Here is a 23,921-nt window from a genome sequence, read left to right on the forward strand (position 1 = left end):
TCTTCTTAATATTTTGACACCAAAATCATGTCGATACACCTTACCGACTGCGAGTAAAGCCACCCACGCTTTAACTTGACAGACTGTATATATATATATAAACTTAGACTTATTATTCATTATATTCATGGGAATGTGTCTAAGAATGGCCGCCTTCGACGAAGAAGGTGTGGTTTTCCGGACAGTGAGGGTACGTGGGTTAGAATCGTGGCGAGATAGATATTATAAGTAAAGCTAAAAGGGCAGTACATAATTATATATTTATACTGACTGTGCTGTACCGTAGCGAGACCTGGAACTATAAAGAAAGGATAAGAGTAAAATTAACGTTATTAACGTGAAATTCATGCGCATGATATGCGGCAAAACATGAAGTGAACAATGAGAAAATCCTCAAAGAAAGTGTTGTAGAGGAGATACCAATTGGCACATGTGAAACAAATTCTTTGAGAAGGTTTGGGCTCATTGAGAGAATGAAAGATGAACGACTAATGAAACAAGTGTATCGACGAAAAGTAAATAGCAGTGTGCCCAGAGACATACATACCTTGGAAAGAATGGTTAGAATGTGTGAATGAGGTCCTAATTCGAATAGACATAAGAAGCCATTGAAACACAGGAGACAAATAGTTTATAAGAAATAAATGAAGAAGAGTGACGACTTTATGAGGCCCTTCACTTGAGGTGATCGTTAGAGAAATTGACCAGCAATTTGGGACGGAGCAGTATTACACAACGAACGTGTGATTTAAATAAATATCACGAGAATTCTAGATCGATCTAAAAAAAAATCAGTACCTCCTTCCTCACATTACTCCCTTACTTATCGAGTGAGACACGTCCACTTCGAAAGGAAACGTGGTCATAGGGCACCTTTTTTTTAATGATATGTTTCTAAGTTCAGGAAACTTTTTTCTATACGTGATTCACTTTAAGATAAATTTCCATGTCTTACCTTGAGATCTTTGTTGTGCCAAAGCGAATAAATTATTTGAAGCGACCGATGTCGACTCGTTAAAACAGCCATCATAGATTCGTGTCCTCGCATCATGCTACTAAGTACTTCTGCTTCGGACATTTCGGCAAGTACTCCAACTTGCGTATACACTAACGCCGTTGTTGCCTTATAATTGCTCTGGAAAACATTTACGAAGAAAAATTATTACATATTAAGTGCCCCTCTAATATTAACTAACTAGACTGTAGTTATCAAATACGAAATAATCCCACTGAATAATTTTCTCTCAGACGTACGGTTTATGATCAAGTCACATAGTCGATGATCGACGAAATATGGTATATTTCGAAGGAAAGACGACGCATATAATCCAGGTTTAATATAAAAAAATGTTAAAGAAGCTATGAGTATTTTAATTCCTAAAACTAATAGTAGGTTTACTCCTATCGAGAAGTTGTCGAAAACCGTCTATAAAATGTGGTATTATTTCAACTAATACAGGTGGGACATTTTCTTTCATACGAGGACGGAGCCAAAACTATAATGTACAATTTTTGCAAAAACGACACACAAAACCCCGAACAAAATCATTCGCATCAAAAATTCCTAAAAGAAAATCTGTTAGCGCTTTTTCTATCTCGCATATTTACCAAATTTTGCACTCAAATATGAATAATACAGGTAAAAATTATTTTTTCTCAAAATAATACTTAAGATAAAGTAAGTACATTTTTTTAAATGTATTCTTGATTGCTTTTGAAAAATAAAGCGTTAAAAAAGTATCAAGAGCCTAAGTTTGAGAACTTTTAAAGAAAAATAATCTTTGAATGTAGACTTATGTAAAACCTTCTGTCGTTTTTTTAAACGTCAATTTTCATTTTTTAAGGAAAAGATCTCCCTCACCTGAAAGTTAACAAAATAGTACAAAATTTGAATAGAAACAGCTGGGATTCTCGAGTCAATTATCTTTTAAATATTTCCAGAAAAACAATTTTTTAACAAAATTCCAAGTCCTATAAGATTCAAAACGAAAAAATAACATATCAGTAATAGTTTAAATAATACCACACGATAAAAATCGAAAGAAAATTTTCGATAGTCTGTGTCATACGAAGCTTCATATAAGCTTTATAAAAACTTCAATATTTAGAACTATGTCAAAAAAAAATTCATCAAATGGATACATTCGAATTTAAAAACCGCAAAATAAAAAAAAGAAAGAAAAATAAGGCAAACTGTCAACTTCAAAATACCCTTCCTTCCTTTTTCTGTCGTTTTTCTAATTTTTTCTTTTTTAAATTCCAATCGAGAAACATTTACAAAAAATCTGTAAACTGTCAAACCCCATGAGGAAAATTTGAATGTTAGGCGTTAAACAGGAATTTAAATTTTGATTTATTCAAAATTAAATTTCCTAAATGATAGTTGAAAATCTATTATGACTGAATTCAATCAAATTAAAGTGATCTTAATCCTAAATAAGCATTTAAAAATCTTACCGGCAAAAATGTATCCATATCTAGGCCATACGGCCTGTCTGCTGTCATGGGTACGAATTCTTCCTTCTCCGTATTATTAATGGTTGGCCTTAATTGAGCGATTCGCGAATCTGTCTTCGGGTTTGGGGCGATCTGTGCTTTATTCGTTTTCTTCGAAATTGAAATGTTTCGAGCTGACAAAGGCGTCGAGTTGACAAAATTTCGACCTAATGACGTTGATCGAGACTGCGCTGTACTCGGCCTATTTAACGCAGGATCCGAAGGGCTATGCCTTATGTTGTTAATCCTAAAAAATAGTGGGACAGACTCTTTGTACTTCTTGTCAGGTTCATGCAGTGATATGAATCAATAATTATGACATTAAAAAGATTTTTGTGCTACCAGAATATCCACTGAAGTTTCCGTAAGAAATTCCAAAATATTTTCAATATTTTCCAGTAAAAATCCAATAATTTTCCAGTACCAGGGTGTCTACTGAAATTCGGAAAAAATTTCCCTAAGAATTCTAGATTTTTATAGCGCAAACTCTTTAGAATTGTACAAATTAAAGAGCCTGTCTAATCAAACTATCTATAAACTTGAAAGCTTGCAAATTCTTACTATTCTTACTTCAAGACTAAATATGAAACTAATCATTTATGAAAGTAATTCTATCGTAAAACTATTTGAGTCTCATCAGCTTTCAAAGTGTGAAAGTATATAAGTGGAGAAGTTGAATTTTTGTTAATATTCTGTTTTCTTATAAAATCAGCGAATGTGACGTGTAAAGATAAAAAAAATTGTTTTTAATTGAATTTTCGACACGTGATTTGAAAAAAAAAGTTTTCTCTAAAATAAAGTAATCGACATTTGTTTAAATTTACTACAATGTTTAGCATTTTAACTAGTATTTAAACAAATATATTATTTGAAATTCGAACAACTTCCCCACTTTATTGTGTCACTTAAGTATTTTTCGCTAAGTGGAAAATAGTGGGAAAACCTTCTTATCATGAGAAAGAATTTTCAGGTTCAGTATTTTTAAAATTCTTCAAATTATAAAGAGCAATTGCGGAAACAAATCATTTCCAAATAGTTCGCTGATTTTTTTTAAAACTATTTGCGAAGTATTCCATGACCATGGATATCAAAATTTCTTGAGAATTCCAAGTTTTTCATGTTTCCCAGATGAGTAGACACCCTGTATATAAAAAATGATTATTCCCTTTAAACAGGTTCAATGTCCAATTTGATTATGGATATTTACAAACATAATATTATTTACATTATCTTAATTTTTCAATAGAACATATAATTTATAATTATAACGAAAAATAGTAAATCAATATTTACAATTTTATACCAGGCTTTAAGTATTTATTATCGTGAAGTATAAGTTTAATCTATTTATATTGAATATTAGCATTTTGCGTACAAGCAGTTAAAGAATTTTTATAAAAAAGCATTTATAACTTAAGACAATATCAATATTTTGAAGTGTAATTAGTTTTTTAGCTAACCTCAAAATAAAATTCACAGTCCTGAATATATTTAATGAGTTTCAAGAATCATGATTTCAAGGTTTTCAAGTTGAAGTACTGCTTTTACCTTCCATTTTTTATTTATAATTTCAGTTTGAAATGTTGTTCTGTAATTTCACTTTGGAATTTTTCACATCCAAGTGCTTCCAATTATGTCAAAAAAATACGAAATAACAAAAGAAAATACATATTGCAATCAAATTTACCAATTGTTTTATTTCCTCCCAGTAGATTTTTTTTCATATTTAAACACTTTTGGGTTTACCTTTTTTAAACTTTCTAATCTTGTAATTTATTTGCATGCAAGATAACAGAAGATGGAAGCTATTTATTTCAATTATATTCTAAATTTCAAAATATTCCCTTTCAGAAACCAGTAAGTTTATTCAAAAGACGGCTTTCACATTTATAATCTTCTTCAATAAATTTGATTTATGAATTTGGAATTATTTCATCATTTCAATTTTTTTTAATATTTAAAGTAAAATGTTTTTAGTTTAGACTTTTTGTAAAATGAGTTATTTTCTATTCTGAAAATTTTCCAAACATCCCTTTCAAGATTTGAAAGCTTTCAATTTACATTTTTGAGTCTGACAGGATTTCGTATGTGACCTATTTCAAAAAAGGAAAGGTTTTAAAAAACGGTTTCGCCCATAGTTATTGTTAACAAAAATTGTAAACATTTTTTTTTATGAAACGAAAAACGGAGAAATGGGGAAACACTTTGTAAATGCTATGTTGTGAGTTTCTCTCTGACTGTTAGTGTTTTCTAACCAAGAAATATGTTATGTGAAAATTCAGAGCACATATTATTTCGAAAATAAAATGCATTATGCGCTTCATGCTTATATCCAAATTTTACGAGAAAAATAAAATAAATCAAAATATTTTATAATATCGTATATGTACAAACAGGACACTTTCTTGCCGAGAAACTTTTCATTGTCGCAAAAAATGATCAAAAATATTGATTGTATTGTAAAAGAAATCGGCAAAAATCTTCCTTTTAGTATCTCATAACATGATCTAAAAATTATTTTTGTCAACGCAAATCACAATAAAATAAAATTATGTGTCCAAAAAATGCTTTTGGATAATTTCAACACAAGCCCGAGATATAGTTTTCAGCCCAATAGGAAATATATAATGAACTATATTATACTGTATGCTTAATGTTGTTAAAACTGATCTCAAAAGGTATAATTAATATCGCTATTATATAAATTTAAGTGTGATATAGCCGATGTTTGTATTAAACTGAAGAAAAAACATATAACTTCTCATTTACCAACTTTAAAGAAAAAAATATCTGCCCGCGTTGCGGGCACAGTCTCATTGCTCTCTGCGCGCGCGGCTCGCAAGTTTGAGCGTGCCTAGGGCGCATGACGGTTGAATCTCGCGCTTCGCGTTCGGATATTTGTTCTTTGCATTTGGAATGCTTGAAATAAACTTTATCAAAAAGATCTCTTTTAGATAGCAGTATTTTTATGTGTCTTCACATTATGAATTATCTACCTAATTAGGTATAGTCGAATATTAAGTTTCTCACAGCTGTATTCTTAAAGAAATTGTAGATCTTTTTTGGCTATAACTCTGAGAATTTTCTTTTTATCAAAAAAAGTCAAAAGGATAAATTGTTTGTTCTTTTTAATACTATAAATATCCGTGCATAGAACTTTCAAATTCAGAAAGAAAGTGGTCACAAACATTTTCATAATGCGCTCACTTTTTGAATTTTTATCAAAAATGGCTGGTTAATGAACTCGGCCTTTCTTTTAGGACCTAAAAAAAGTGTGATAAAAATTTTTTTGATCCGTTAATTTTTTTCAAGAGTTCTCGTGTTTACGGTCGGAAGGACGGACGAACAGACAGACATATGCCATCGTTAAAACTTCATTTTCGGATTTAGTTGGTCTCGAAACGTAGAGATCCGTTGAAAAATTGTAATGTCTAATTTCCAACAATTCTAATACTTTCTCAATCATAAATGATGAGAACGTAAAAAAATTAAATGTCTGTCAAAAATGTGTATTTTCCCTAAACAATACAATAGTTAAATTTTTTATTTAAAAAATTATTTTTCATTAAAACAAATAATTTTCAATCAAATAAATGAATTTTCAACCAAAATTTTGAATTTTTAAAGAAATTTTCAATCAACGAAATGATTTTTCAACAAACAAGGTTAATTAGATATATTTGTCATGAATAATGTTTTGATAGTTCTGTGTTTTGTTTTATTCGTGAAAAATAGCATTTAAAACATTTAAACAAAGTAAATTTTTTTGAAAACCCACACATGAGACGAAAAAAAAATTAAAAAACATAAGTTGTGATTAGAATGTGCCCCTCGCACGAACTTTATATTCAGAAGAGAAAATTCAGTCGCAGCGTGTAAAAATACCATGTGTCGGTAAGATCACTTTCCTGTAATTGAAAATTACATCGAGATTTTTAATTTTATCAAAGATCTTTAATTTTACCCTGGCGGAAACTGTAAAATTTGTTATTTATAATTAATTTAAAATTTAGAATAATTAATCAAATAATATTAAATACGAAAGCGTCTCTCGTGTTCGTTGTTTATCGTTGCCTTCATCCTTCAATTTTGAAGCATTTTTATTTTTAATACGAGGAGATTGACAGCTATGTTCAAGTTTTTTGACAGCTTTTACACAAAAATAGACCAAATTCGAGCTATTCCTATTTTGCCTTTTACATTTTCTGCTATTGGAACAGAAAAAATGCGGTTATTAAAAACGTATATTTCATATTTTTGTTACGGAATATTTAAACATAAAAATACCCATAGTATCTTATGTGTTTTAGGTAAGTGGTAACGTATCCGGCTTGTGTTTCTTCAATCTATGAAATTGTACAAAATTTGAGCTTTTGAGTGTTCGAAACCTGTCGCCCTGATCAATTTCATTTTATTCTTTCACATAATGAATTTTACATTTTCGCGTCTAAAATTATCGGCCGAATTGGAATATCACAACAGATTCGTAAAGTCACTCCGATTAACGAGGGTCTTTTTATTTGCATCCACCAGAGATGTAAAATTTAATAGATTTTCTTTACAGTCTATAAAAAAGTTATTGAAAACAAATTGCGCAGGTTTACCACAAAATGTAATTTTTGATTTTCCATTATTTTTTTATGCTGACAAAATTTGAATTTTCGATTTTTCGAGAAAATTCAAAAGTTTTTATAACAATCTTGTAGGGCTTTAAAAAATAAACATTTTTCATCTCTTGCATTTTTCATATCGTGCGTTATTTGGCCAAAAATGTTGATTTTCCTGTTTTTTGGAATTTTCTAAATACTATAACTCTGGTAAATTTTGGTTTTATAGAAAAAAGTCGTTAGGATACATTGTTCGCCTGTTTGAATACTATGAATATCCGTACCGCTGACTAACAAACTTGACCTTTATTTTAGGATACTTAAAGAGTATTCCAAAGACCAATCCAATCTGTCAATTCTTTCGAAAGTTATCGTGCTTACAAAACTAAAAATCTACTGACACACACACAGACACACTGACAGACATATTCGTAAAAAACTGTTTTCGAATTCAGGGGGTCTCAAAACGTGGACATCTGACAAAAACGGGGGGGGGGGGCAAATTTTACACAAATCTAATACCTTATCTTGATCAGAATGTAAAAAGTTAAGAACTTTCATTGCACTAAGGAAAATACAAAAAAAAGAAACGTAAAAGTAACTATATAAAATAGTATTCGACGACTTAATTGGCAATAACGTACATCTTTTGGGGAAAAACTAAATGAATAAATTATAAAAATATAAATTAAAGCGGGATGAAACCATTTGCCAACGGATTTTGGGATACCTTTTATTTTAGATATATGTATTTAGGAAGACTTTCTTTGTTCTTTACCATTGAACTAATACCCATAGATGAACAACCTCACTTTTGGTTTTATTCTCAGGGAAAACCAATAATAAACTATTACCCTCCCCCTTTGTAGAAAAATATTTGCCAAAAAGGTAATGAGAAGTAAGGTTTTTAGATAAATAATTTTACTTTATACACGGAGATATTAATACCAGTGAATATAACACAAATATTTTAACGTTTTGATATTATTTTTTTTTATTCGTTATGAAAAGAATGTTCTTTTCTCCTATTTGGTATTACATCATTATTGTTTCTTTCTTGTTGTTAAACATTGTATTGCCTCATTTGTTTGAATAATAGCCTTAGTTTGAGGAATATGGAAAACTATTACCACTATTTTTTTACATTTTCGTCTCCCGGCTTTCTCCCGGTTCTACTGATAAAATATTAGTGATTCCTCACGGTTTAGAAAACAATTAACTCTATGTAAAACACAGTTTTTACATATATGATAAATTGCAGAAATCGATAAGCATCAGTGAACCCTTTTGCAAGAAATCAACTGACTTGAAATTATATAAGTAGGATAAGGAAATTTTTGTGTCTAATAAAGAAAAATACAGACATGCTTTTTATTACACTTCTGAATTTATTTATTACTTTATTACTTAATACGCTTCTGAAATTTGAAAAAACTATCGAAAGTTTTTGGAAAATTTAATAAGAAAAAGGAATTAAATTGTATCATTTCTAAATCGAAGCCCTACGAAGTAAAGGATTTTATTTTGAATTATTGAAGAATCAGGACAATTTAATATTAAAAACTAAATAAAATCTTTCAAAGTAAAACCTTCTGTAATTCTAGAATTTTAAATTGTAATTCGATAAGGAAATTTTAATTTGGCATTAAAGCTAATTAGACACATTTTTATAAAATCAAAGAATGATTTGAATCATACTCAACAAACTTCTAAACTAAATAGTAATTTAAAATCGGAAACATTAAAAATATAAAAAAATTCTACTACAGAACCTTGAAACTTAAATGCATATCAACTTCATTTTAAACTGACCAAATTTATAGTCACCAATAAAAGTGACGGAGCATTTTCAAAATTCTAAATTTTTTTCAAATTTTAGACATTTTTGTCAAAGTTTCTTATAGATGGGTAAAAGAATTGCAAATTATCAAAATAAAATTTTCAATTTCAACGAAAATTAGAAAAGTTATATACTTTTGAAAATTTTGAAATTGTTCAGAAAAATCGAAAAAATATTTTTTTGATACATTAGTAAATTTTATTTAAATTCGTCCCTAGATATCAAATATATTTAGAAACTATCTAAGTTAAATTTTTCAATTAAGCAAAAATTCAAAAAGTTAGAGATTTTTCAAAATTTGAATAAAATTTTTTTGAGTTTTAGAAATTTTTGTAAAATTTTCTGATATACAGCAAAAAGACTTGAAAATGATTCCAATGACATTTTTAAATTCGATACAAATTTAAAAAGCTATATGCTTTTCAAAATTTAGAAAATTAAAAAAAAATAAAAAAAATTTTTTTAATAGGTTAAGAAATATAAATCTAACATGTAAATTCAGAACTCTACAATTATTGTAACCACACTGTAAAAAAAAATTTTTTTGTAAATATCCACTTCGTTTTTGTAATTGTACCAAAACCTGTAAAATAACTGCGTTCAAAATAGTGAACTTCCAACTGTAAAAAGTAAAAACACCACATTAAATGTAGAGTTTTTACAAAATTTTGGGAATTTTAATTTTTTGTACATTTCAAACTTCAAGGCTTCTGATTAAATTATTTAAGAATAGCGCATTGAAAGCTATAACTTTGAATTAAAATTATATAAATTTTAAAGACGATAAATATATTATTAATAAGTATCATATAATGTAGTATTAAGTAAAATTCAAAACGACTAGATAAATTTTGTTTACTAAAAAGTGTGATTTCTGTCCAAAAGTAAATCCCTGTCATTTTCACCGTTCAAAAATACAGAATTTTAAGTATTGAGCCAAATATGATGAAACTTAATATTTTAATTATTCTAAACATTTTGAAAATCATATGCTTTCACATTGGGAACTTTCCAAAATTAAAAAACGTACGAATTATGAAATACGGGAAATCTCCCGGTTTTCTCCTAGTGGAAGTTTCTCCCGACTCTCCTGGGTGGATGGCCACCCTAAAAACGTACTAACTCGAAATTCTCCAGTAGTTCCACAAATAAATAGTTAGCGTGAATACTTTTACCAGCTCTTTTTTGTACTACTAAATATAACTTTAAGTACCAAATAAAATGTTGAACAAATATAATTGGAAAATTTTCTTTTTTAAAAAGTGCCCCATATGTGGAGAAATAACCCATATGTGAATTCAGTTCAAAAATAGTGTTGCATTACTGCTGACTTCTGTATCAACCTCCTTAAACTTCAAGTTTATAGAATATTTAGGAAATTGTATTTTTAACAAAGAAATCCCTGAGAAATACATTTTATTTCAGTTATTATTTTGAAAAACAGTTATTTTTAATGGAAATTAATTTTCCATAGTGGAAAGAGTATCCCAGTTTGAAAAATAAATCTTCAGTGAGAAATTCAAAGCTGGGATTCTAAACTACTTGAAGAGATTAGAATGGTAGCTGAATAAGGAATAATCGTGATGTTACAGCATGAACAAAAGAAGTTTTCATTCTCGTCTTAACTCATAATTTTAAACGATGGACCGTTTTATGTTCAATCAATTAATTTGAGCCATTGATCTCTACTTACTGTACAGGATAATCACTCTCGTAGCCCTGCTCTCCCTCCTTACAGCTGCTTTGCCTCTTCAGGTACTGTTTTGGAGAGTCCGGACTAGGGGCACGGTTTTTCAATTTGCCATCGTCCATCACAGGCGCCACAGCCGCCATTGGCGCTACTCTCGGCGTGAGTGTAGAATTCGATCTCTGCGGACCGAGGGGTTGGGGTGCAACATGCGAATGCACTGAACTTCCGATACTAGGAATATTCTTTTTTCCAGGAACTGGGGTGATACTCTGCCGCAAAGGTGGGATAGGAGTAAAATTTTTAGAGTTTCTACTAGCAGACATGCTACTTGCCTGAAGATTAGCTTTAATTTGACTCGTGGAAGTTATCACATTTCTATGCAAAGGAGGAGATGATTTGATGGGATGAGCACGTACCGGGACAGGTTTTGACAACGAAAGGATTGGAGGTGGGGGTAAGGATGATGGAGATTTGCTTTCTTCCTCTGCTTCATCCTTGTCTAAGTCTAACATTGAGCTCGACAAATTTCGAAGGATTTGAGGTTGTGTCGGATCTAAAATAAAAAGATCATTGTTATTTATTATAAAACCAGCCTGTCACCGTTTCTATAAGTTAGATATTTGTATAAATTTCCATTCCACAGCCTATTGACAAATATATTTACAACCAGAGGCGGATTTAGGTTTCGGGCCGCCCTAGGCCACCCACAAATGTATCGCCCTATTTCAATTTTCATTAATATTTTATTAATATCTTTAGAACTGGGATTTGGCCTCAGGCCGCCTAAGGCTACCCAAACATTTGCCACTCAGTTTTAATTTTCATTACTGTTTTTTTTTTCAATTGCAGAGTTGACAAGCAAGGATAAAAACTGTGCAAGTTAAAAGTGACGTGTTCTGTAATGATAAGACAAAATCCATGCCACCGTACCGCCCTAGCCCATGGCCTTTTTTGACAGACTACATAATTGAAGTCTTTGTTGATTCTCGAATCAGTTGGTAGAAAACCTAAATTAATTTCTCTCAGTCGACACGTTCGACACACTAAGTAACTTACCTAATGCTTGAGGCTCCAGGAAAGCCTCGGTATCTGGAGGAGGTGGTGTGCGACACACTGAAACATATCATGCGCAACATGCTCATTCAAAAACACAAGATCCGTAGGCATCAGATTATATGAAGCATTTACATTCATTATTGTTAACACAACAAGCGAAACGTGTTGCACATTCAAGACAGACATGTATAAACGTGTGCAAACTGTTATTCTTATTTCAATTTTACTCACGTGAACGATTCGGCTGGAAGATGTCTTGGTAATCAGAAACGTTTGGTATTTCCGCTAGCGTTACCTCGTCTTCAGGATCAGTTCCTGACTTGTCTGCTACTTCTTCAATGGTCTTCACATCTAGTCTGTGAGAAAGAGAAGAACAGTATGCAATAGTATTCAATTGATATTCACTGAAATCAATTTGGTAATTTTTTTATAAATTTGTAATTTTTTTGCCTTACGTGTGCTTTTTCAGATCCGGAGGTCTTTCCCTAGAAAAACTTTTTCTTAAAGAGTTTCCATGGCTAAAAGATAAACCACTGGACATGTCTCCAAGCGGTGCTGTTTTCTTTAAATCGCATACGTAGAGAACAACATTTGACATGTGACAACTTGCTCCGATCTATAAATTAATAATTTTGAAAGTTAGTAACAGAAAAAAAAAGATTCAATGAATTTAGTCCAATAGAACCTACCAACTGATTTTGAGCGACTGCTATATCTTGCACTTTACCCCAACCTGTCGGAATTGTATCCAAAGTCCTGGCTGGTTCCCATCCATAAACTTTCAGGACGTCTTGACTACCAGCAAAAAGACATTCCCCTCCTTGACTGAAATAGAGACACCTAGAGAAAACAAGCATTAATGAATCATTAATAATGATATTAACAACAAATCATAGAATGTTTAAAAGCAATTTGATGAAATGAACTAATTTGAATCACCTAATAGGAGAAGAATTGCCTTGTTCAGTCGAAGAAACAAGCTGAAACGACTCTAAGTCCCAAAAATGAACAGTTCTGTCAGCACTTCCACTTGCCAATAGAAATTCATGAGGGTGAAACTCTACAGTCGTTGCTGGTCCCTTGTGCTCAGAAAACTCTCTTAATTGTCTACCTACCCTTAAGTCCCATAACTGGAAAACAATTTAAAGGGAGCATGGACATTAGTGTAAGAAAAAATGAATTAATTATTAATAATTAGTTGAAGGCATGATAATGACAAGCGGATAAGGAACATTTTAAGATAGCATTTGGAATATTTTATTTTCTATGTAGAAAAGTGCCAACCTCATATGGACCTTTCCAGTTGTCATTCTCATGTGCTCTGTTGATGATTAATGTCATGTTGACGTTTCCATGATAATTGCTTCCGCATTGAGAGAAGTTTGTAATGACTTAAATTTGTAAATCTACTCTTTTGACATATTTCAATATAATTCGACCCTAGGAACTCAAAAATGCATTTTTTTAAATGTGTCTGATTTTTATCTGTTTACCATACCTGGAAATGTGAAATATAAATTGATTTTAAGCTCAGGGTGGCCGTTTTAATCGAAGAATAAAATTCCCGGTCATTTCCAGGTTTTCCCCTGGTTCGCAAACATTTTTCACGGTCAATAAAATAACAAAATTTAACTCTAAAGCTAAACTTTTTTCCATTTGAAGTAATAAAAAATAAACCACAAATTAAAGCACTTAAAATGGAATTCTTGAACTTTAAATTATTTAAAATTGAAGTTTTAAAGTTTTTAAATTTAAAAAATGTTAGATTCAAATGCTCAATAATCTACGCATATAAAATGGAAGTTAGGTACTAACACTTTTCAATTGAACAATTTTAAATGAAATGCAGATAAACAGCCAAATTTAGAATTTTCAACTTTTATAAATTATAGAGTTCAAAGATGCAAATACAGTAACAAAAACATAAATTCACGTTATATATAATATATTACAATTTTTTAAGCTAGAAACATTAAAAATGGAAAAACACCATTGTTTTTTAACTGACCACTTCTTAAATTAGAAGTTCAATCATTTTCATTTTAAATAGTTTAAACATCCTTAAAAAGCTTTACAATTTTATTTTAAAATGTTGAGAAATCTAGAACTTTCCAACAATTTTTAGAAAATCCTGCTTGTTACGTGTAGAACAAAATTTTAGTAATTTGAAGTTTTTTAATTATTTAAAATTAATTTAAAAAATGAAATGATTTCAAACATTTCAAACGAGACATATTTGCTGAAAAAATTCGGTTATTCATACCAAAATTTCGGCGTTAATAGCCAAGCCTAATTTAAAACAAAATGCAGATTTTTGTAGATTTCAATTTAAAAATGTGGAAGCTCTTCAAGAATTATGAAAGTCTTCAAAACAAAAAAATATGTTCTTAAGATTCCTAGAAAAATGAAAAATAATTTTTCATGCTGGAAAATTATTTTAAGAGAATATTTTTAAATATTTTAATAGGTTTCTAAAATTGACAAAAAAAAATTTGGAAGGTTTTAAGGAAATCTTTTTAAATTTGAGGGATTTTATAAAGATATTAAGAAAAAATGATTTTAAATATTCCAGATTCTCTTTTGACAATTTTGAAAATGTTTTAAAATAGTTTTAAACATTCTCTTAGAATAATTATTCAAAATGAAAAATATTTTCAATTTTCCTAGGGATGTTAAGAACAATTTTTTTTCTTTTGAAGCTTTTCACAAATCTTAAAAAGCTTCCAAATTTTCGATTTGAAATCTGCACAAATCGACATTTTGTTTTAGCTTAGGCTGTGGCTATGCACCGAAATTTTAGTACGTATAGCCGAATTTTGTCGATACACACACTTCGTTTAAATTATTTCAAATTTTTTCTACAAATAATAAGTTCTTCGAAATTTTAACGATTCAAGGCTTTCTATGCCAAACAATTCAGTTTCAAATTGTTTACTTTTAAATATTTGGTTTCAATTTACTCGTTTTAAATGAACAGTGAAATATTGCTAAATATTAAATAGCTATTATTTTTCTTAAGTTAAAAATATCAAATTGAATGAATTAAAAATTGAATATTTTAGACTGCAAAAATCTTTTAAAGTAAATAAAAGCCTTTAATTACAAATATATTATTATGGAGCTATTTTTATGCACAAAATCGTTTATGAAGTTTCCATCGAGCGATTATATTTTCTGAATGACTAAGACTTTCTAATTCAAAAGGTTTAAGTTTTAACGTTGAAATCGGGAAATTCTTAAATTCTGAACGTATTTAGAATCGCTTTTTCAAATAAATTATTGTTCACTTTTTAATGCTTAAAGTACAGATACTATTAAAAAAATTATTTATTTATATTTACAATTGACAAAACACAAATGTTTTTTATCCACAATCTTCTATATCAAACGCTTTCAATTTTCAATTGTTTAAATCTTCAAGACTGCAGTTTTAAATCCTTTAAATAAAAAATGTACACTTGAAAATAAAAATCTAAAATAAATTATTTTTGAATTAAAATCGAAATAGGACAGATTTTGCTTCTAAAACTTTGAAAAATTCCCGTTCAAAAAAAAAAATGCACTGTTATTTCCCGGTCTCAGCAAATTCCTGGTCATTTTCCGGTTTCCCGGTCCAGCAGCCACCTTGTGATCTACATAAACCAATTGGAAGCAGTTTTTTACTGAGTTTGGAAATGTGAAAAAAACTGTTCACTTTGTTTACATGACAAAAACTTCTTTAATATTCTAAATATAACAATACATCTGATGTATTCGGTTGCGATTTCAAGACGCATTGATCGACCTATTATTGATTCATTTACGACCTATTAATACCGATTCATGAAGTTAAAAAGAATTATTTATTTTGTTCATGTGAGAAAGACTTTGTAGATATTAGGAATACTACAGTACTGTATCTGATATATTTTTTGTCATCTTCAAGCCATGTCGAATTATATATTATAAACACGTCTTTTTTATACGGGAGAAACTTATTTACGTAATATTAGAATTAGCCTATTAACGAACCATCCTTTATTGGGGGACTCTTTCTATAAATAACATTTTCGGTTTATCAGAAATCAGTACAACAAAATAAGTTCTTATGGCAGTTTGAAAGAAGTCAGATAAGATAATTGCCATACATGATTATTGAAACTGTATCTTTTTTTTTAATTTCCTAGTGTAGATTTAGAATCTCCCTCTATGAGGAAGCAAATTTATTTGATGCCCATAAAGAAGCAAAGTGCTCATCAAATGTGCACAAATAAATACGTTCATAATGAATACACCCATAGTACCTCGCAGCGGTATTTTAAATTGGTGCAGTTGATCAATTTTAAAGGAATAAGTTTCTAAACTGACCAAATGCACGCATCAATAATTGAATAATTTCAAATGAAAATATTTTGAATTGTTAATTTTTAAAGAGGAAGTCATACAAATTAATCAATTTTTATTCGCAGGTCTGAAAATTTAATAATTTCAGTAAGAATCATTTAACACTGAGAATGAATTAATTTAATCATTTAAAAGTGGACTAATTTCAAAGCGTTTAAAATTTAATAACTTTGCATTTTATTCTATAATTTTGTAGCCTCTAATAATCTATTATTTAAAATGCAAGAATTTGAACATTCCAAAATTTTCAATTATGAGTTTGAAATGAACAATTTTTGATTTATTTAGGACAATGAAAATATGACAGATAAAAATGAAACCTTAAAAATTAAAAAAATACAAAAAGGAAGGAGTCACGGTTGAAAAATGTTGAATAAATAGACAAACAAAATTGAAGTATTTTAAATATAAAAAATGTTCTAAATTTAACAACAGTTCAAATTCAATGTCTTTCAAATAAAAAAAATTCAATTTCAAGAGATTGAAATGGTACAATGTGACATTTGAATCAGAGCAACGTCTCTCACGTGCTGTAGCGCACATATAATAATACTAGATGAAGAATTAATAACAATTTTCAAAATAAAAGGTAAATCTGAAAATTAAAACATTAGTACTCACCTTCACCATTCCTTCTTCTCCAGCGCTGGCAATCCATTGCCCGTCTGGACTAAATTTTAAACTGTTCACAGTTCGGTTGTGTCCTTTATATGTGAATATACAACCTTTTCTTCTAATGTCCCACAATTTAATAGCAGTATCTGAACTTCCAGACGTCAGCAATTCTCCGTAAGGATGGAAATCCATGCAGCGGATTCCTGATTTGTGGCCAGTTAATGTACGAGCTAGTTTGGCATGCTCCAAGTCCCAAATTTTCAGTGCTCCGGTTTGCGAACCAGCGCATACGAGGTCTTCGGTTTGACCGAATCTCACACATTCTATTGGAGTAGTGTGCCCACTTAGGCTCTGCGACAAAATTAATAGATAAATACAATCATTCAAATTAGTATACAGATAGAAGAGAGTTGGGTAGCTCGGGCACTCGTGATTTTGAATAATCTGTACTTTATGCAATGACAAATCAACATTATTATATCTAAAGAAGGTTCCGAAGCGTATTTTTAAATATATAGACTCGTATCTGGTTGTATTTCTGAAAGCTCTTACTTCTCAATACAAAAATAGTGATAAAAATTGTAAGGGCACAACATTGGAAAACTGACTATTAGGATACCTAAAGGTACTCATTAATGATATTATGTAATAGGACATACGAAAACTACTAACATCGAATATATATTAATGATTACAAAATATTTAACTATGTGAAAGGAACTGATTTGTCGGATCTCATTTTTATTTTAAAACATTTGATTGTCAGTTGACGAAAATTCGAAAATAAAATTCTGAAACGAAATTAAATATTGGACGTGTAATTAATTCGTTACGCATAGCAGTAGTTTTTGGTTTTTATATTCTCTTTGCTTTTCGCTCGGCAGGGTCAATTTATTTTTACAAGGAGTCATAGTTGAAAAAATACAATCTCTAGACTAATTATTACAATTACTTGAATTTGTAACCAACGATATGACCCTTCCTTTTGTGACATTATTAGAAATTGATTAATTAGCAATTTCACGTGAAATGCATTTTTTTTTAACTTTCATGATGGTCAACTTTTGAGCCACAAAGTTTTATTAAAAATTAAAATATTTTTTAATCTAAAGTTTTAGCACTCTGAAAGTTAAATTTTGTATCGATCTTCTAATCATGCTCTCTGAAAACAGATAAAAAATTTATACTCGTTATTAATAAAAGTTGTTACGTACGAACTACCCAATTTTGAAAAACCTCTTCTGTAAAATTGGTAAAATCGAAGATAGCAGTCTGTCGTTCTGAGGTCTCGAATTGTGTGATGCTCTACAAAGATTTTTAAATACACGGTTTCTATTTTCTTAAATATGTATATAAGTTATCAATGAATTTTCCTTCTAAAATCACTTGATCGACTCAATTACAATTATTTCCTATGTAAATCTGTAATATAGCAGAAAACTTGTTTAGACACGAACAAGATTTTACCAAATTTTAATAGAATAAATAATTATGTTCAGTATGAGGGGCAACTTATGAAAATAGTGCATATTAGCTAACAACAAAATAGAGTACATGGGAACCCGAATAATACCAGACCAGAAATTCTAAAAAAGAAATATTTCTGTACTTCATTTTGATAGATATTCTAATTTTCATAATTCAGTATCACTATATGAAACTTAAAAATATTTTTTCTATAATAAATCCATAAATAGAGTTTGTTAAAATTACAAAATATTAATATTAAAAAAACTATGAAGTATTCAAATGACTATGGAAAAGTTCACTCCTGGCATTGAATATGTTTGGACATCAATGTTAATGTACGTAGAAAAGTTGTTTTCCTTGAAAGGAGATGCATCGATTGGTTCGTTTACCAGGTTTCCCGATTAAAATTTACGAGAGACTAACTTTGAAAACATTTTTATAAATTGTGTACAAGAATAAAAGTTCCTTTACAAATTTTCACACAACAATCTCCTGACCTTGATGCTCCCAAAATGATCCTAAATTTTATAGAAATGCCCCGATATTCCCGTATTTTTAAACCTCATGAAATTTTATATTTTGCACAAACTTTCCAGCTTTTTGCGCAGCGTACCCATCTTAGAAATATTTTTCACAATTAAGGAAGTTGAAAATGAGGTGAATAGTCTCATTATGTACTCAGTGGTTCATTTTCACGCGAATGATATAATAAAATTGCGAAAAAAGCAGTTGCTTCCTTGGATTCTGCCAATTCTATTAATAACACGCAGTACTTAAACTTTATTTAAAAAGAGATGTCGAATATATTTGGAATTAGTCCATGACATTTTCATGAAGGACAGGAAATACATTTTTTACTTATACTGTTCAGTGATAAGAATTATATCAGTTTAAATTACGAAAAATGTGCATTTCATGCAATTAAAATGGAGACTTAAAAATTAGCTTATTCTAGGTAAAGTCCTCAAATCTACTGAACAATTTCAGATTGAGGGCCTTAAAAAAACGATTTTAGAATTATGGTTTCAAAAGTGAATAAATAATTGAATTTGGCTATCAAATTTGAATATAATTTAACATTTAAAGTGTTTAATAAAACTATGACTTTAACTTGGAATTGCAGCGATTTCAAAGAATTTTAAAACGTTTTATACTTGCAAACACGTGATATCAAAAGTGACACTTAAATTTCCCAGATATAGTATTTTATACTAAAAATTTTAAAAAGAAATTGTCTGAGCTCGCTGAAAATACATTGGTCTACGCTGGCCGAATTTGGGTGAATCTAGAAACGACTCATAAAAAGTCCATCCCGATTAATTCCACGTAGAAAATTAATTTTTTAAATACAAAGAAGCCTCCAGATTTGCAATACATGATTTGTTTATTTATATTATGTCTAATTGTAACAATTTCTAACTGGATATTGAAATTAGATTGTATTTAATCAAAATTTCACCTAAACTCTTTGTACATGCTCAGTATTTTCCTTTTTAACAACATCAAATGTGCAAATTTCATATACTCTTTACAAATAAATAAAATATATATTGTCCACTTACCATAATACAGTTTTGTTTTCCAACAGCCCACAAATTAACTTTTTTGTCATCGCCACCAGTGACCAAAACACGTCCCGATTTGTGACCCAATGCGAGACAGTTGACATTGGAAGTGTGTGCGACAAAATCCTCTGGAAAATAAACAAATTGCGAAATTCAAACACAAAAGAAATCAATAATTTTATATGCAGTTTTTCTCATTTGATGGTACCTGTCAGCAGGTATTTTAGTAAACTTTTGTGCCAAAGGCTGAAGGGAAAATTTACAGAAATATTGTGAACAGAGGTTCCACATGGGGGAAAGAATGGTTAAATGGATTTTCGAGTACTCACGGAGTTTCCAGGATCTTCTCGTAGACGAAGCCATTCTGAGCTCATCCAGTTCCGTCGCGAAGGACTTATTTGGCAGTAACAACAATTCGAGTCCGTCTGCAGATGTACGATTTTTTCTTGGCTGACTTTATATACGACATTTCTAGTTTTCCAGATTTCACACGGAAGTTCGTCTTTCAGTAACATACCATTTTCTAAAGTGAGCGAACAATGGCTTTGTTTTTTCACGATATATCTTTAAAAAATGATGTCTTGCATGCCCACCAGTTTTGTGACTCTTTCGCTTTCCGTATTTTATGACTTGAAGTGAGCTTGAAACTAACTTGTCCGTGTGTGGCAGTGTGTGGGGGCAGTTCGGTGTGAAGTTGTGAAATAGTGCGTCCTTCGAGATATCGAACTCCAAAAAACCTCACGAACAATCGCAATCTCGAAAGTCACGTGACCTTAACAACAAAAGTCAGCTGTTCACAATATAAATTATATCAATCAATTATAAAAGTGGCATAAAGTATACGTACATGTCATGATATAAAAATAAAACTCTTGTGTGGATTTATAATTTCGCTCGTTTCAGAGTAAACTGTTAAAACTCTTGAAATTTTAATATGATAGTTTTGATCCCCTTATAAACAAAATATGTAATTGTACTATTATAATTCTCGTTTTTCAGTTTATATTCTCATAGAAACAAATTTAGAACATCTTTATTTCCAGTTGAATAATAAATTCAATGATTTTTAAAAGAGATTTACTCAAAAACACCCGATCCCTAATCGGGTTGAAAGGGCCTCTGTCAATGCATTTTGGGGTTAGGTCGCCCAGCCTCTCGTGTTGCACTTACAAACAAGGACAGTCACCTGAACCTCGGGTTCGAGAATATTTTTATTTCATCGATCATCAAGGAATGGTATTACTTTCAAAATTTATTGTTTCATTATACTAATAGTTTCCTGTCAATTCGATGAATCATTACTTTACCTGACGTTGAATTTCTTGAAGATATTTGATACGATAAGTAGGGTCGACAGGGTGAAATACGAAATTATGAAGTTAGAATTTTATTAGTACTATTTCAAATATTTAGAAAGATTCTTGTTTAAAATGTTGCCAAAATTGTCTCTTTACTTTTAATCTTCCCTTTCTTGAGTTAAGAAAAGCTTGCCTGCAGAAATGTTTGTAATTTTCTTTGGTAGTGTATTAACGAGTTCAGATTTTCCAGTCATCACGAGTGATTTTGGTTCAAATTAAACATCCACTGATTCTTATCATGTATATTTGATTTTAAATTTCTGTTATTTTATTTAAAACTATGTTACTGAAGGTAAAATAAGAAAAATTTCAATTTAGAATGGAGTTTCAGTGACAGTGAAAACTTACCTATTTTAAATGTTATTTTTTAATTATTATCTACTTACAATTTTATTCTAAAAATTAGTTTGATTAATAACCTCTCCAACTAACATCGAACTGTTGACAGATTTTCATATTTCCCAATGAAAGAGAAAACCAAGAACAGAAATCACATTTAGCACTTAGTCTGATTTTTATTTAGCCTGTCGTAATTTGTTATAAGACATAATAAAAAACTGAAATTCAAAGAAAAATAGTACCTTCCTTCATTCAACAAAAAATTAAAAAGGTGCTTTATGGATGATACATTCAAATCGGAAGACTAGATGGTACAATTACGAATTAAAGTTTTCTAAAAGTATCTCCGATTTTTAAATTTCCTAAAATTAAAAAATCGAAGGAACTCTAATACTTTGAAAATTAGAAGCTATTTTTAAAAATTGTAACGGTAAACTCATTTTTAATCAATATTCTTATAATTTTCAGTTATTTCTCGACGACACAAAAATAAAAAATTTCACATCATGTTTCAAAGGTAATTTATTTACTATAGTATTTTTTGCCATTTGAGTCGATTTTAACAATATATGATTTTATAATGTAACAAGGAACAATATTGTAGTTAATATAATTTTAATAAAATTTGTAATATAATTTCTGTTCTGCAATTCATTTATAGGATTGTTTCGTACAAAAATTTTAAAAAATCTTCAAGAAGCATATACAATCATATCTACTTAATTATATAAAACAGATCCTTATCGTGTAACTATGGACGTAACTTTTTATATAGACTCATTTAACGTTCCAAGCTTCAAGTATTTTTATTTTTAATATTAATCCTCTGTTTACTCATTTTTAAACATCTTTTGTATTAGTAATTTCGAAAAGCACAGGGTCCTAATGATTATTATTATTTAATTTAAAAACTTAAAATATTATCAGATCTTTTTCAAAACTAAGATATGTGCAGAGATAGTCGTTCAAAATAGAACATAAATTATTCACCCTCTAAAGTTTTAAAGAGTAAAGTGGCTTTATTTTATTTTTTGTTTCTTAGGTTTCAATATCAATAGCCACAGAACGTGTGTAAAATTTATATATATATTATTTATTTCTGTTTAAAGATTAAATAGTTTAAATCGGTGTAAAAAAATTAGATGTTTTCATTTAGATATGTATCTCAAATCGGTTAAAAATGTGTACATACAGTGTATGAAAACAAATAAAAATATCAGTTTTAAATTATTTTTTAAACGTTTTTACATATACTTTAGAAGCATCTAACTCTAATATCCTTTCGATTATAACTTTACGAAAAGTGTGTGAATATTTCAGATAAAAAATTTCTTGTATTCTTCTATCGAAGGCTTCGGCTGAACGACACTGGACGTTATTTGGAAAATTTTCCATTTGTTTCATTATGTGGTCGTGAACGGAATTTCGTAAGATGCGACGACCTCCCAATAGTTTTCACTCACGTGATCAAGAAAACTAACCCGGAAACTCAATCGATGGAAGACCTTTTCAGTTACGGTCATGCTGGTGACTTACTAACAGTAAATAACTCTGAATACTTTCATTATTCATAATGGCTGTACATATATTTGATGAATTACCACTGCTATAATTTTACGATGAATCTGAATTTATTTTCCAGGTTCCTTTTGAACCAGGAAAGATTTTTATGAATACAGAAACTGGCAGAGTTTATCATCCAGGCCCAACTGGTTTAGGAGGAATTGGCCTTGTAAAATCTAGCCTAGCGATTGAATTTAGCTCTCGCTTCTCTTTTAAACACGGAGAAGAACAAGGACCGTCCCAATTCTTATGGCGCGATAAGAAATACGATCTCGATACCGAGTGGTATAAAGACAAGACGCTGAAACTCTCCTATAAATTGTGATATCATACCTTCCACTAGCCAATTAGGCAAGATTTAATCTATTTTTGTACAGTTGTTGATTTATCTATAACACGTTATTTAATAAAATTTTTGGAAATCACTTTCAGATTTTTTGTATTTATATCAAAACGTAACATAATGATATTTATTTCCTTTTTAATTTTCTAGTTACATTAGTGTATATCAATTTCAAAAATCCTTGCTGTCTTGTCATCGGAAGTCGTCAAAACTTTCATGCCACTTCTGAAAAACGATTTTTATTTAAATATTGATTTCATTTACCAACAAAAGTGACCTACATCGTTAAATGCGGCATATAATTTGTGATGTCTTTTTTAACACCAAACTCGAATCTGCCCTCTATGTGTAGCCATCAGGTCTAGTTCAAAAGATATTTTCTTAATTTTTTAATAAAATAATGTTATCAAATTTTTCTGGCGTCAAAACGATATTTTTTGGCATTACATCATATCATTTTGATGCGGTTTTTAAATATGAATTTCAAGAATCACCTTGTTTTTACAATGGCTCCAATGTTTTTTGTTATAATATCAAAACATTGAATGTGCTCTACTTCAGTTAATATAAAGGTTGAAAAACAAGTCATCGGGACA

General features: G+C 29.8%; 3 protein-coding genes across 8 annotated transcripts in view; 1 reads left to right on the top strand and 2 right to left on the bottom strand.

Moving 5' to 3' along the window:
• LOC117175510 (katanin p80 WD40 repeat-containing subunit B1) overlaps positions 1 to 20,399 on the bottom strand; it is a 41,434-nt gene extending 21,035 nt beyond the window's left edge. The window contains exons 1-11 of the mRNA XM_033365217.1: positions 20,052 to 20,399; positions 19,720 to 19,850; positions 16,694 to 17,038; positions 12,629 to 12,819; positions 12,379 to 12,529; positions 12,145 to 12,305; positions 11,921 to 12,045; positions 11,690 to 11,746; positions 10,637 to 11,186; positions 2,458 to 2,743; positions 956 to 1,135 (exon numbers count right to left, since the gene is read on the bottom strand). Of these exons, the coding sequence (XP_033221108.1) occupies positions 956 to 1,135; positions 2,458 to 2,743; positions 10,637 to 11,186; positions 11,690 to 11,746; positions 11,921 to 12,045; positions 12,145 to 12,305; positions 12,379 to 12,529; positions 12,629 to 12,819; positions 16,694 to 17,038; positions 19,720 to 19,850; positions 20,052 to 20,085 (2,211 nt within the window). The 5' untranslated portion in view covers positions 20,086 to 20,399. The remainder of the gene's footprint in view (positions 1 to 955; positions 1,136 to 2,457; positions 2,744 to 10,636; positions 11,187 to 11,689; positions 11,747 to 11,920; positions 12,046 to 12,144; positions 12,306 to 12,378; positions 12,530 to 12,628; positions 12,820 to 16,693; positions 17,039 to 19,719; positions 19,851 to 20,051) is intronic.
• A 72-nt stretch (positions 20,400 to 20,471) lies between these two features.
• Positions 20,472 to 23,407, top strand: LOC117174182 (UPF0598 protein CG30010). Of its 2 annotated transcripts, XM_033363028.1 has the most exons (5): positions 20,472 to 20,626; positions 20,722 to 20,958; positions 21,888 to 21,936; positions 22,740 to 22,960; positions 23,062 to 23,407. In XM_033363028.1, the coding sequence occupies exons 2-5, from the start codon at positions 20,782 to 20,784 to the stop codon at positions 23,305 to 23,307; spliced, it is 693 nt and encodes a 230-aa protein (XP_033218919.1). In that variant the 5' UTR covers positions 20,472 to 20,626; positions 20,722 to 20,781; the 3' UTR covers positions 23,308 to 23,407. The 2 variants fall into 2 exon arrangements, with proteins under 2 accessions (XP_033218919.1, XP_033218918.1); XM_033363027.1 differs by having other exon boundaries at positions 20,472 to 20,958.
• An 8-nt stretch (positions 23,408 to 23,415) lies between these two features.
• Positions 23,416 to 23,921, bottom strand: part of LOC117174181 (angio-associated migratory cell protein) — a 13,362-nt gene continuing 12,856 nt past the window's right edge. For all 5 annotated transcript variants that reach the window (XM_033363025.1, XM_033363024.1, XM_033363023.1 and 2 more), the window contains one exon: positions 23,416 to 23,550. In XM_033363025.1, the coding sequence (XP_033218916.1) occupies positions 23,481 to 23,550 (70 nt within the window). In that variant the 3' untranslated portion in view covers positions 23,416 to 23,480. The remainder of the gene's footprint in view (positions 23,551 to 23,921) is intronic.

Source organism: Belonocnema kinseyi, chromosome 6, assembly GCF_010883055.1.
Source record: "Belonocnema kinseyi isolate 2016_QV_RU_SX_M_011 chromosome 6, B_treatae_v1, whole genome shotgun sequence".
Taxonomy (NCBI): Eukaryota; Metazoa; Arthropoda; class Insecta; order Hymenoptera; family Cynipidae; genus Belonocnema; species Belonocnema kinseyi.